General features: G+C 22.3%; 5 protein-coding genes across 5 annotated transcripts; 2 read left to right on the top strand and 3 right to left on the bottom strand.

Moving 5' to 3' along the window:
* Positions 1 to 1,570: 1,570 nt before the first annotated feature.
* Positions 1,571 to 2,887, bottom strand: PVVCY_1304140 (conserved Plasmodium protein, unknown function; the record flags this gene model as incomplete). The annotated part of the gene is made up of 1 exon (XM_008624086.1): positions 1,571 to 2,887. The coding sequence occupies one exon, from the start codon at positions 2,885 to 2,887 to the stop codon at positions 1,571 to 1,573; it is 1,317 nt and encodes a 438-aa protein (XP_008622308.1).
* Positions 2,888 to 4,156: 1,269 nt separating this feature from the next.
* PVVCY_1304130 (plasmepsin V, putative) lies at positions 4,157 to 5,752 on the bottom strand (the record flags this gene model as incomplete). Its single annotated transcript, XM_008624085.1, has 1 exon — positions 4,157 to 5,752. The coding sequence occupies one exon, from the start codon at positions 5,750 to 5,752 to the stop codon at positions 4,157 to 4,159; it is 1,596 nt and encodes a 531-aa protein (XP_008622307.1).
* A 2,292-nt stretch (positions 5,753 to 8,044) lies between these two features.
* On the top strand, positions 8,045 to 9,167 carry PVVCY_1304120 (60S ribosomal protein L23, putative; the record flags this gene model as incomplete). Its single annotated transcript, XM_008624084.1, has 4 exons — positions 8,045 to 8,069; positions 8,369 to 8,543; positions 8,724 to 8,969; positions 9,083 to 9,167. The coding sequence occupies 4 exons, from the start codon at positions 8,045 to 8,047 to the stop codon at positions 9,165 to 9,167; spliced, it is 531 nt and encodes a 176-aa protein (XP_008622306.1).
* A 394-nt stretch (positions 9,168 to 9,561) lies between these two features.
* PVVCY_1304110 (acetyltransferase, GNAT family, putative) lies at positions 9,562 to 10,608 on the bottom strand (the record flags this gene model as incomplete). The annotated part of the gene is made up of 1 exon (XM_008624083.1): positions 9,562 to 10,608. One exon carries the CDS (start codon positions 10,606 to 10,608, stop codon positions 9,562 to 9,564), a length of 1,047 nt encoding a protein of 348 aa, XP_008622305.1.
* A 1,605-nt stretch (positions 10,609 to 12,213) lies between these two features.
* On the top strand, positions 12,214 to 12,911 carry PVVCY_1304100 (V-type proton ATPase subunit G, putative; the record flags this gene model as incomplete). The annotated part of the gene is made up of 3 exons (XM_008624082.1): positions 12,214 to 12,304; positions 12,472 to 12,572; positions 12,738 to 12,911. 3 exons carry the CDS (start codon positions 12,214 to 12,216, stop codon positions 12,909 to 12,911), a joined length of 366 nt encoding a protein of 121 aa, XP_008622304.1.
* Positions 12,912 to 13,684: the final 773 nt, after the last annotated feature.

Raw genomic sequence — 13,684 nt, 5'->3', positions numbered from 1 at the left:
ATATTTTTCTAGAATATAAAAAAAATATTAAAAATTAATAAAAAAAAATAAAAATTATGAACAAAATAGAAAATAATTATGTCTGGACATAATTTATATGAACAAAATTGTCTTAATAGGAAATACTTATACATGTATTTACATACGTTTAACCGTATAATATACTATTATTTTTACACATTCATATAAAACGCAGGAAAGAAACTTAAATATCTTTTTAGTATTTTGTTATAATTTTTCCTTTTTTTTGTAAAGATATATAATCGCACCAATAATGCATATCCTTTTCTACAGCGGACGAGAATAAAATAAAGTAATAGCATTATGCTATAAATATGTATACAATAGGCAAGTGCTAAACTGTTTTATGGCTATAGAAAAATACATTAAAAAAGTTGAATTATAAAAACGTAGAATTTTTTTATATACATATTTATTTGAACAAATCATACTTTATTTTTTTAAGAAAACTATTCCTAAAATTCAAAAATATTAATTCCATAGAAAGAATTTCTAAGATCTTTGTGTGTGCATTTATTAGTTTGAAATCGAAATTTCATTTTATGCATATAAAACTCGAATCTATAATATACTCTTTTTGATTATCTTTTATTCCTAGTTTTACTGATAATATATTTATTTCTGTCCTGCCTATTTTGTATGGGAAGGTTAGGCAAATTGCACATATTGTGCTTGAGTATAAACAGGGGTCATAGTTTGCATTAAAATTAGTATACCAACGAAAAAAAATGGGGAATATAATATATGCCGGGTTAAAATATTTTTGTATAGGACTACTATTGAACTTGTTATTGTATATTTTGAGGTAGGGGTAATGAAAAAAACCCATGCACATATATTATTCAATTATTATGTTATTTTTCATATTTATACTAAAAAGTGAATGAAAATAGTTTAAGAACATTTTAAGATAAATTAGGACAACTTCTCCTTTTTATAAGGATGTGAATATTTCAATGGTTGTCTGAAGTTCCATAATCGTGCCAATGGATAGGCAATTAAAATATACAGGTTTTAATTTATATCAAACAAATAAAAGTGTTGTATTATCTTTTAGAAATTAAATTTAATATTAAAAATAGAACAAATTAAAACTTAAAAAAAAATAATACACCAAAAAAGAAAACAAAAAATAATAAAAGTGCCAAAGCGCATTAACGATATATATTTTTTCGTTAAATATTCTTATAAAACAAAAAAAGAGAAAAATAAAAAATATATATAATAAATATGCTTTATTAAAAATGTAAAATATAAGTAGCATATTGTGTGTGAAGATAATGATACTAGTTTTTGTTCATTATTTCCCAAGTATTATTATGTCTTAATTTTATTTAATATGAGGTAAATTATTTTAAATAAATCCTGCCATATAATATTTTTACATGTACGTTCAGGCATTTTTGTGCCTAAATTTTGCGACTTAAAAAAATGTACAGGAACTTTAGTTTCCTTTTCTCCATATTTCTACCTCATTCAATATAATCCCAAAATCATAATCATATTAAAAAAGTAGGAAAAAATAAATCCTTAGAATAATTATAAATGCTTATGGTTTTGGAAGATTTGGGGGAGGTATATTTTGATTTTTAATATTTTGTACTTGCTCTAGAATTTCTTGTAATTTTTCTTTTGGAGTATTTTTAATAATAGCTAGCTGTTTTTGTTTTTGTCTAATTTTATCACGTACTAGTCTTAGTCTGTCCTCTGAATTTTGTAACATAAGAGCATCATATCTATCAACTATCATTAGATGGAAATCAAAAGCAGCAAAAGATGCCATTTGAATAAAAGCTTGTTTTTGTTCTACATCGGAAGGATCAATTTGAAATTTTTCTAATTTTGCATCTATAGATTCTTTTAAATCATTTCTTAATTTAATATTCATAGATGCAAATGATTGATCTAATTGTTCCATTAAATGCGATTCCATAGTAGTACATTGTCCATGTATTCGAATAATTTCATCAACTATTTTTAAACTTTCTTCTGTATCCATCAAACCTTTTTTATCTTCTATAGGTGAAATTTTCCCTAAAATACATGGCTCTTGATTTATAATCTCATCAATAATAACACGACCACGTACTAACCCTTTAACTGCTAAATTATTTCCAACTTTTGTAACATCTTTAACTTCTGCATAAACAGCTAATGGTGCTAATGCTCCGGTTTTATGATTAAAAAAACACATACCAAATATTTTTTTAGGTTCACCATTTATATTAACTTCTCTTGTCATATTTTTAAATATTTCTTCAACATTTTCACCATTAAATTGCATATAATCTTCAAAACCTATTTGAAGTGGTGATGGCTCATTAGACATTTCCTCTAACAAAATTGGAAAAAAACCTAATGTATTATTTTCATCAAACTCGGGTATCCATTCATTAAGTCTCCCTTTTACATTTCTTGGCACTTCTTCAATTATTGGTTTTTCAGTTAAATTTATTTTATAATTTTCTGCATATAATACATTTTTACTATTACTATTTCCGATTTTTCGATTTTTATTCATTTTTTTTATTTCCTTATCATTTTGATAAAACAATGATCCATTTGTTTCTCGTCGGTTTGTAGACCTTACACTATTTGGTAGAAAGAATAGACGACTTTTTTTTGGTGATGATTTTATTTCTTTTTTTGAATTTCCATCAGTATGCTTATACAAATTAATTAATCCTAGCATATACCTTTTTCGAGCCAAATTATGTTCTTCATTTTTTTTAACTGAATTGCCATAATCGCATAATGAAACACCTTTTTTTTTATTTAAAAACAAATTATTGTTTAGAAATATCCCCCAAGCTTTTTGAAAGTAAAAGCAAAGGTTGCATAGGATAAACACTGTTGCGTATTTCATATTAGTGAGTTAAAAAAAAACATAATATATAATGCTCGGAAGAAGTATATTCATACAATCTGTATGACCATATATATATATATATATATATATATGCGTCACTTTATGTTTTTAAAAATATATAACTTTATTATTTCTTTTAAAAATTATAAATTTCTTACAAAACAAGATAGATATGTTTAACCCATCAACACGTGTATAAATATTTTTCATAATGTATTTATCTAATATAAAGTCATGTTGAAAAATGATAAAACATACACATATTTGATAGAGGTTTCCATATATGTTATATATATTATTTTTTCAGGATTATTAACAAACCCTTATTTAAGGCTTACATATATTAGATATTTTTTATGCTTTTCATAATTTTCTTCCAGCATTTCTGGCTCTAATATATTGTAATAAAAAATGTATAACAGTTTATTTTTTTTTTATTCGTATACCCGTTTTCTAAAAATAAATTTCGTTTATATAAGCTGAAACCGCTTTGTAAATCCTTAATAAAAAAATTCATATTTTTAGTATTTTTTTTTAATTAATATAACCAGTTGTGCATTTTTATTTATCCTTTATATTTACAATAAATTCATCAACCCAGTTGTTGTATCGAGCCGACCCATATACATATTCAAATTTCAATACATTTTATAGATAAATAAATATGTTAAAATTATAGCATTATTTATAATTGAAAAAAAAATATATATAATTTTGTACCTGCCCACAATTGTTCATTTCCCATATTTCAAAGTAGGTCCTTACTACTATCATTTTTTATTTCATTTATTGAAGGCATAAAAAATTTAGTTTGCTATAAAAGCAGGTATAACCTTATTTGTAGTGGCATATATTATGACCATAGTAACATAAATTATGACCATAGTGACATAAATTATGACCATAGTAACATAAATTATGACCATAGTAACATAAATTATGACCATAGTGACATAAATTATGAACACAATATATGCGTATATAAATTAAAAAGGGGAAAATACTGGTTATATTTCATAAAAAATCAAAATTTAGCTAGTCACTTTAGTTACAAAAAAAGAAAAAAATGAAAATACAAAACAATAATACAATTGTGGAATAACGACAAAATATAAAAACAACAATTGGTAATATTGTGAAAAAAAAAAAAAAAATACAAGTGTATATACACAACATTACGACCAACAAAAATTGTCATTTTGGCTAGCACACCAAAAAAGCTACAAAAATATGCATTTATATTTTTATTTATTTTTATACATTCGTTTATTCAGACGATGTATTTTCTACGCGCAACGGGTTATAATAACTATACATGAATTTTTTAATGTATAAAATAATATAAAGTATAAATGTTAATGCAATAATTATGGACAAGCCATATAAGGTAAAATATGAGTGCTTGTATAAATAGTTTTCTTTTATATTATATTCATTAAAAGTTCTTGGTCTTGTGCTAATCGGATTAGATGGACAATTTGATTCAATAAAACCAATTTTATTATTTTTAAGATCAAATATAATTTGTTTATTTTTAAAAAAACTTAATCCCAAGATAGGTTTATTATTTACTTGTTTTTCTAACCCTTTACACCAAAATGATTCTTTTTTATATAAATAAGAACTGGGTTTCCATAATAATTTAGTATTATTAGATAGCTTAATATATATATTTGGTAAATGTTTTAAATATCTCCAACATTGTACATTGTCAGCTATTTTTACACACATATTTTCACTACTTATTATATTTTTTAATGTTGATTTAAAATCATCGAAATATAAAATATGTTTGTTTATTGTTTCGTTTGTTATTTTTAATCTTTTCTCTATATCAATATGATTGTTCATATTATGTATACATAATAAATCAAAAAAAAAATTTAAACTATTATATAAGTCCTCAGGTAAATGTGTAAAGGTACTACCTGAATCGACTAGCATCTCCATACTTGTGTTATTATGAGAAAAAGTTGTACCAAATAATTCAAATCCTTCAACTTTTATATAGTAATAATATTTCTTAGTTATAGCTTCCCAAAGAATATCATCTACAATCGATTTGTTTTTATTTATTTCCACAGATTTATCAACCGAATTTATATTTTCATTCTTATTATGCCCAATTTTATCTCTTTTTTCATCATTTAAAATGTCTTTGATAACATAATCTTTGCTATACCCACCTATAATAAGTTCTCCTCCATGTTCAGAAATACATAATGAAAATACCTTATCTAGTTTAGGTGAATTTTTAAATAATAAATCAATAAAAGTTGGAACACCTTTTGGTTTTGTTAAGCTTAATCCCAATACTCCTGTCGCATGTTGTTGTAAAAATAATCCTTCTTCATGCATATGACATCCCATATGTTTCTTAAAAATTAGGTTCCCATTGTTAGGGTTATTATACGATTCGAGTTTTACAAGATCCGTAAAATAAAAACCGTTAATTCGAGATCCTTCACAATAAGATTGTAAATATTCACACCTTCCTTTGGGACATTTTAAATTATATGGACAATTATTATTATCATTACAATATAAAATTGACGATGTTGATGAATTATTTAAATTAAAGGGATTTTCCATATGTATCCCACAATCTTTACATTCTGAACAAGGGAAACTTAATGAAGAAGATCCTGTGTCTACTATTAGTGAAATTTTTTGTCCTGGTGTTCCTATATTTATATCCATAAAATAATATGCATATTGATCAATATCACCATATAATTTATATTTGTATATTTCTTCATTCTTTCCATTATTTTTATTTAATACATCTTCACTATTTGCTTGAACTAAAATATTTATTATTATAAAATAAGTAATAAATTTATATAACTTAGAAAACCTCATTATTTTCTTTTTATTTTTTAACTTTCATTCATCTTTCATCACTTTCTAAGTGTTTAGCTAGTTAGCTATTTTTTTTTTTTACAAATTTTTTTTTACAAATTGGCTAGCACGAAAGTCGTATATACATACGATATAGCTACATATATTTACATATAGATCAAGAAGATATTAGGTAAGTTATATCATTGTTAGGAGGCAATAATATTTCATAATTAGACGAAATTTAAACAAACATAAACATTTTCACAATAATAAGAAATCACACATATTAAAATATTTACAAAGTATGGATACATATCAAAAAAATGTAATTTATGTAATATATTTTCTCCAATTTTTCTCCTAACATATTATATATTATTTTTGAAGAATTTAAATATATATAAATTTTAGTATATGAAAATTTTTTTTTTTTTTTAATTAGCTTTATTAATTATTACATGAACAGCAAGGTCGAAAACCAAAAGGACAATAAATGAAAAAAATGAATATTATCATGAGAAAAAATACTGATTATATTGCAAAAGAAGAATACAAAGAAAAATCATAACAAAATAAATAATATGAATAAAAGAAAAATATAAAAAAATAAAAAATGATGTATTTTCTTAACACACAAGTATCTTTAATTATTCATAATATTGTATGCTTCAAAATATTTTTACTTTTTCTTTTAATTTATATTTATTTTCTCTTTTCTTTGTATAGAATAATAAGTAATAATAATAATAATAAATACAAATAACCATTTTTTATCACATTTTTATTAACAAAATGGTAAAAAATTAAAATTGCTACTTTTCAAGCCTAAATGTAACTATACATAAATATGGCACAAAGCGAAATTGAAAGTAAAGAACAAATAGGTGTGTATATATAAAGCGCACCTTTAAAGATTATACACATATAGTTATATACCTTTATAAATTATAATAAAAAAATGAAACAGTTAAAATAATTGTACTAATGAAATTGGTGTTTCAAGAAAAAAAAAACAACACTAATAAAAATATTGCTTGTACAGGTAAAACTCCCCAATATATGCATTTATTTAAAAGTTACCATAATATGTTATTAAGAACACTTATCACAATAAAATTAAAGATATAGAAAAAGTAAAATCGAAAATACAGTAAAGTAACGGTAATAAATATGATAATTTATAATATATACAGAATTACTGTATATAATGTGCCACCAGTGTCTCCTTAAATTTTTCCCAATTTTATAATTATGCTTTATTATTATTATTTTACTATTTATATTAATATTATTATAATTTCAATACAATCCTATAATACCCCAATTTTACAATAATATGTTTATGCATTATTTATTTATAAGTTATTCCTGTTGTTTTCACTACTACTACTACTCTTTTTTTAAACCTCATAAAAACCCCCTATCACACTTTTTAAAGAAATACTGAAAAGGAATAACAAAAAATAAAAAAAACGGAAAAATAAAAAAAACAGAAAAATAAAATAATATTTAAAAAAATCCTTATTTTTTTATATAAAGAGGGGAAAAATATAAATTAAAATATTTTTTTGTGGGATTGGATAATTTTCATAACATATTTTGTTAGGCAAAAAATTATAGCAGTATAATAATATATTTTTATACATATTTATTATGCATATTTATTTAGTATGGCATTTGGGGCATACATAAAATAGTGCTGCAAACTATGCATTTCAGCATTGCATATATATATGAAGAATTTGCCATTTGTTTATTATATTATGTTATGTATAAATATTATTTTTGTACCTTTATATATATTATGAGATTATAATAAAATTTAATCGGAGCTTGAAATGACTTACAGTCAAATAAAAAAAAGTGAAAAAAGTAGGGCCTTTGGGGTTTTCCTATTGTGGGTGTATTAAAAAAAAATTTTTAAAATAATAAATAATCCATACCCCAAATTAGGTATATATTTGGTATTAATATATACAATATATTTTTTTTATCTATTATAATTATAAGCTAAGCTTAATTTGAAATATATTTAAATTTGTATTGCTACAAGGAATTTCCTATTAATACTATATATATAGTATGTATGTAAAAAATTCCCTTTCATTTTTTTTTTTATAAATATTTAAGGAAAATAAATTAATAAATAAAACATCAAATAAATTGTATTAGTAAAGAAATTACGTAAAATACAAAAGTTTGGTATTTATAAGGAAAACAAATTTTGTTTTTTTATTTTTTAAATTATATAATACAATAATATTACATAACAAAATTAATCTTTAAAACTTTTTATAATTATTATTCAAAATGGTGAAAGCAACTAACGAAAAAAGTAAGAAAAATAAAAGCAAAAATATCGAATGGCAAAAAAATATATTTTACAATTTCCATAAGTTTATAATATATAAAATATCATAATAAGAATATATATATATATATTTTATACATATTATGCATTTACTGTTTTATTTCTAAAATGAGTATTAATATGACGTATATACATAGATATGGTAGATCTTGAATGTGACCTTATTTACTTCAAGATTAATATTATAAACTGTGCTTGTAGATAGCTATATAGTACATATTTCAAAAAAATTAATTATTTTATTTATTTTTTTTATTCTATAGAAAACGCTGGAGATAATAAGGGAGCTAACGCAAAAAATAATACCAATGCCAAAGGAGCAAATGATAAAGCTAATAAAAAAAAAGGAATGAACAAAGGAAAAAGTGTTGTTAAAAAATCAATAAATAAAAATTCAAGCAAAATGCAAAAGATAACAACTTCTATTCGTTTTAAAAGGTTATATAAAGATACAATACACATTCTATGTTTTAAAATTAAAAAAATGGCATTGATATTTATATGTACTATGCATGTAAATTTTGTGCTATAACAATTACAAAGCTTTATGAACTAGATTCTTATTATCTATTTTTCCAATTTTATAATTTTTATTTTTCATCTATTTTTTTTTCACAGACCAAGAACTTTGAGATTAAAGAAAAATCCCAAATGCCCTAAAATCCTCAAGTCATGTTACAAAAAGACTTTAGATAAATATGGCATCATAAAATACCCTTTAACCTCAGAAAAAGCAATGAAAAAAATCGAAGAAATAAACACCCTTGTTTTTATCTGTGACAAAAGAGCTGACAAAAGAAAAATAAAAAAATCTGTTAAATCCTTGTTCGATATTAAATGTGCTAAAGTCAATGTTCTTAATAGGTGAGTAAAAAGATAAAAAATTATTTTTGTTAATACTATATTGTTCATGTTATAAAAAATTATATCATTTTATAATTCCTATATATATTTATTTATAATTGTATTATTTATAGATTAAATGGAGATAAGAAGGCATATGTCCGATTATCCAAAGATCATGATGCATTGGAAGTAGCAAACAAAATAGGAATATTATAAATAATAAAAATTCCATATGTGTGTGTGCATATGCATAATACATTAATACATACGTTTTTTAGAGACATACAATGTCAATAGTAGAATAATTCACATTTTTAGAAACAATAATTAGAGTGCATTTAAGTTTATTTTTTGATATTTATATATGCATTACATATACATATATAGGATAATAGTGTTACAAAAGAAACTTACAAAAAAAAATTTTTTTAAATATTTTTAAAAAATAAAAATGTATAACGAAAAATAATTTCATAAATTAAAAAAAATAGTGTAATAAATATAACAATGGTAACACCCTAAATAACAAACCATAGGGTGAGGACAAAAAAATCTACAACTTTAAAAGTTCAATACTAAAGTTTATTTATAAATGAAAAGGTTAAAATTTTCATAAAATTATTTCTTTTTTTAAAATTTCATATTCACAAGGTTTTGAATCATCTGTATCAAAATTGTCTGGTGAATTTTCATCCATTTCAAATAAACATTTTTTTTTATAAAATGCTACAGCATTAATATTATTTTTTAAAACCGTACATAAAATTTTATTTATTTTAATAATTTTGCATAAACTTTCTAACATATTTATTAAATGGCTACCTATACCTACACCTTTAAAATCTGGAATTATTTGAATTTCATATAAATAGCAAATAATATTTTTTTCATATGGATAATAATCAGGAATTATTCTATAATGGACAAAACAAACTAATTTATTATTTTTTAAATATTCTTCTACTTTTTCCGGATTATTACTTTTTAACACATTTATGAAGTTTATTTCACCTTGTTTGTTAATATTATTTTCAGGACAATTATCGTCTTTTTCGCTATTTATATTGTCATTAGTATCATTTTTACCTGATTTGTTCATATTTTTTCCGTCATTTTTTTCTTCATTTTTAGCTACATTTTTTTCGTCATTTTTAGCTAGATTTTTAAAACCTAATATAAGCTTACATTTATTACTCATAAATTCTTTTTGCTTTTTCAAATTAGACCATCCTTTATTTAAAAAATTACTTTCATTATATAAATTTTCCATATTATTTTTTGTAATATCAACTAACAAATTAAATATAATGTCGCTTGTTTTATACTTTTTTAATTCATATGAGTTTATTGACTCAAAAAAAATATACTCACTTTTTTTTTGTTCTAAATTTGTTTCGTTTGTATTTTCATTAATATTATTTATTCTCTTTGTTATATATTTTTTTTTGTATTCTACATTGATAAAATCAAAAATATTATCATCATTTTGACACCCACGAACAATTTTAATCATCTCATTGTTTTTATTTATTTCACTGTTAGTACCCTCTTTTTTATTTTTTTTTAATTTTTCGAGATTTTTGTCTATTTTCTTGTTCGTAGTTTTCTTTAACTCTTCATTTTTATTTTCTTTTATATCATTTTCGAGACCGTCCATCTTGAAATTTAGGTATTATTTTTATTGAAATGCTTTAACTCTATAATAATATAATCTTAAATGCATGAAGCTCAATTGACAATATATATATTATATCACTATTTTATCTCTCTCCCTATATGTTTAGCGCGACGGTATTACAAAACCAGGGCAGGTAAATATATATGTATGTGTGTACGTATTTTTTAGTTAGTTGAGAATATACTACTCATGATTAATACAAAGAGTATATAAATTAAAAGTCGGTAATGGGGTTGAGAAAAAAAGACAAATTATTAATTAAGCAAACTCAACATATATATACTATCACTTTCCAACCATTTCATTAGTTACTAAAAAAAAGAGAAAAATACCTAAATACAACTTGTCTTAATTAAATTAATATAGCTTGATAAAACAAGCACAAGAAAAAATTGCATATGCATATATAGTACATATATATATTATATCACATTTGTGTGTACATGTTTTGTTTTTTTTTCTCTCTTTCTTTTTCTTCAATTTTGTAGATTTATAACTTAAGACGTGCAATAAAAAAAGTAAAAAATTATAAATGTATTTTTACATATAATAAATGTTATGTATATAATTAAAAATTTAAAGAACTGTGTCCTTGTATTTATTATTAAAGCGGGTTGAAAATTCCATTATAGTTTTTATAATAAAAAAATTGTCAAAATGAATAATAATAGATTTTTAATGTCCATCAAAGGTGTATTTAGTAACAAGAATAGTGTATGGCGTGCATTTTTTCTCTTAAGTCGAGTAATTATATTTACTAATACTTTGCATATATATTTTTTTTTCTTTTTAACACACTAGAAATATTTATAGTCCTATTACATATACAGATTAAAATGTTATTTTTAAAATGCACATATTTTATTCTCTTTTAAAGCCAAAACGAAAAAAATAAAGAAAAAAAAAATATATATTTAATATTACATAGTAATAAAATGAATGAAATAAATATAAAGTATTCTTAAACACCTCCCATTAACAATAGCATTCTACTGCCTAAAATTTACCACAAACCGAAATATTTTTTTTTACTATAGTACTATTTTATTTTTTGTTTTTGATAGTTTACCATATTATCTATATTAGCTAATCGTATTTATTCACAAAAATTGTATGTATGCAAAACCTACTTTTATTTTAATATATATGGCTTGTAAGTTTTAAAAAAATTGTGATCATATATCCTGAAAATTCACATTGCATAATATACTTAAATATTACTATACATATTCGTGCATATTTATTATTTGTATGCTTTAAAATAACGGGTAAAGGGAAAAATAATAATAGTAAAGAAAATTGCCCTCATAGGCAATTAATATGAATGCATATATGAGCTCATATGAAAAAATCCATTATTTTCCCGATTTTTAAAAAATATAATAATACATATATAAATATAGAAAATAAAAATATATAGCATAGAAATATGTCAATATAAAGTGAATTTTGTTTTATCATATAAAAGGTTTCTTTTTAAATATAATAGCATTACAAAAAAAAAAATATGAGAAATACTAATAAAATAATTAAGAAAATATATAAATAAATACAAATATCGCATATTATATAAATACTAAGAAAATGGCACAAAACAAAGGATCCAATGTTTTAATACAACAATTATTAAAAGCTGAAGAAGAAGCTGATCTAGTAATTAAAAAGGCAAAAGATGGTAAGACTTTTTTTTTATAAGTTAATATTATTTTCCCCCCATTTTGAATAGCCAAAATATATATAATAAAAAATTATGACCAATTTTTTATTAAATTCTATTATTTTTATGAACAGCAAGAATATTTTAATAATTTTTTTTTTCTTTTTCTTTTTTGGTATTATCAGTGCGGGCAAAAATGCTAAAAGAAGCTGAAGCAACAGCAACGGAGGAGTTGAAAATCTTTCGAGCCAAAGAAAAGGAACGTATAACTAAAGGACATAAAGAAGTAATATAGCTAGAAAAAATAGCCAAATAAAAAATAACCAAATAAAAAATATGAACTGTGCATATTTTGTGTGCACAATGAATAATCATGTAAATATAAATATATATATATACATACATACATGCATGTACTCATTTTTCCCTTTTTCATTATCCAATTGTTCAGAAATCTACTGCTGAAGATGAGATTGTAACTAAAATTGAACAAAACACAAAAGATGAAATAAAAAAATATAAAGATTTGTTTAAGAAAAATAAAGATCAGGTTGCTCAATTTATATATGATAAAGTTTTCAAAGTTGATATAGACATCCCTGACTGTGTGCAAAAATATATGTAGATTTGTACATATCTACAATAATATAAAATAGTGAAACAAAAATTATTTGCTTAATATTTAATTATTTTCTTTCATAAATATTTTAAAAATTAAATATATAAAATAATTCTTCCCAAGAAAAAAACCGTATGTATATATGCATGTATAATGCATATTTTTTGTTTGCCCATATAAATTTCTACGTTTAATGAAAACTTGTAAGGGCTATAAGAATGTTATAATGTGAAGTATGTGCTTTAATTCTAAGTTTGTTGTATTATTTTTTGATTTTCTATTTTGTACAATTCTTTTCTTTTTTTTTCTCTCATCGTTTTTAATGCACTATTATTAAAAAAGAGTTAGAATAAAAAGAAAGAAATTGCAAATAATAGAAAATAAAAAAATTGTAACAACAACACATATGACCCAAGAATATACACTGTCGGTTTCCTTTTGTTGAACATTAAATTTTTAACTTTTTAATATTTTTTTTGTTTGATTTTTTCATACATATTTTTTCGCCTTTTCCTTTGCTATACTGTTACTTTATTTTTGCATTTACCCTTTTTTGTTTTCACAATTATAATAACATTAAAAAGAAAAAACATATAAAATAAATTCTATTTATTTATAACTATTGCATATTCACCATATTATAGTTGTATTATGGTTTACTGTCCAAAATATACATGCACGAAATATAGCCATATTTAATATGCACAATACATACATTGGATTGATACGGAAATAAGTTTAAACCATTTTAAAGATAACTAATAATATGCTCATAGGTT

The sequence above is a fragment of the Plasmodium vinckei genome (assembly GCF_900681995.1).
Source record: "Plasmodium vinckei vinckei genome assembly, chromosome: PVVCY_13".
Classification (NCBI taxonomy): domain Eukaryota; phylum Apicomplexa; class Aconoidasida; order Haemosporida; family Plasmodiidae; genus Plasmodium; species Plasmodium vinckei.
This window is presented reverse-complemented; position numbering and strand designations above follow the sequence as displayed.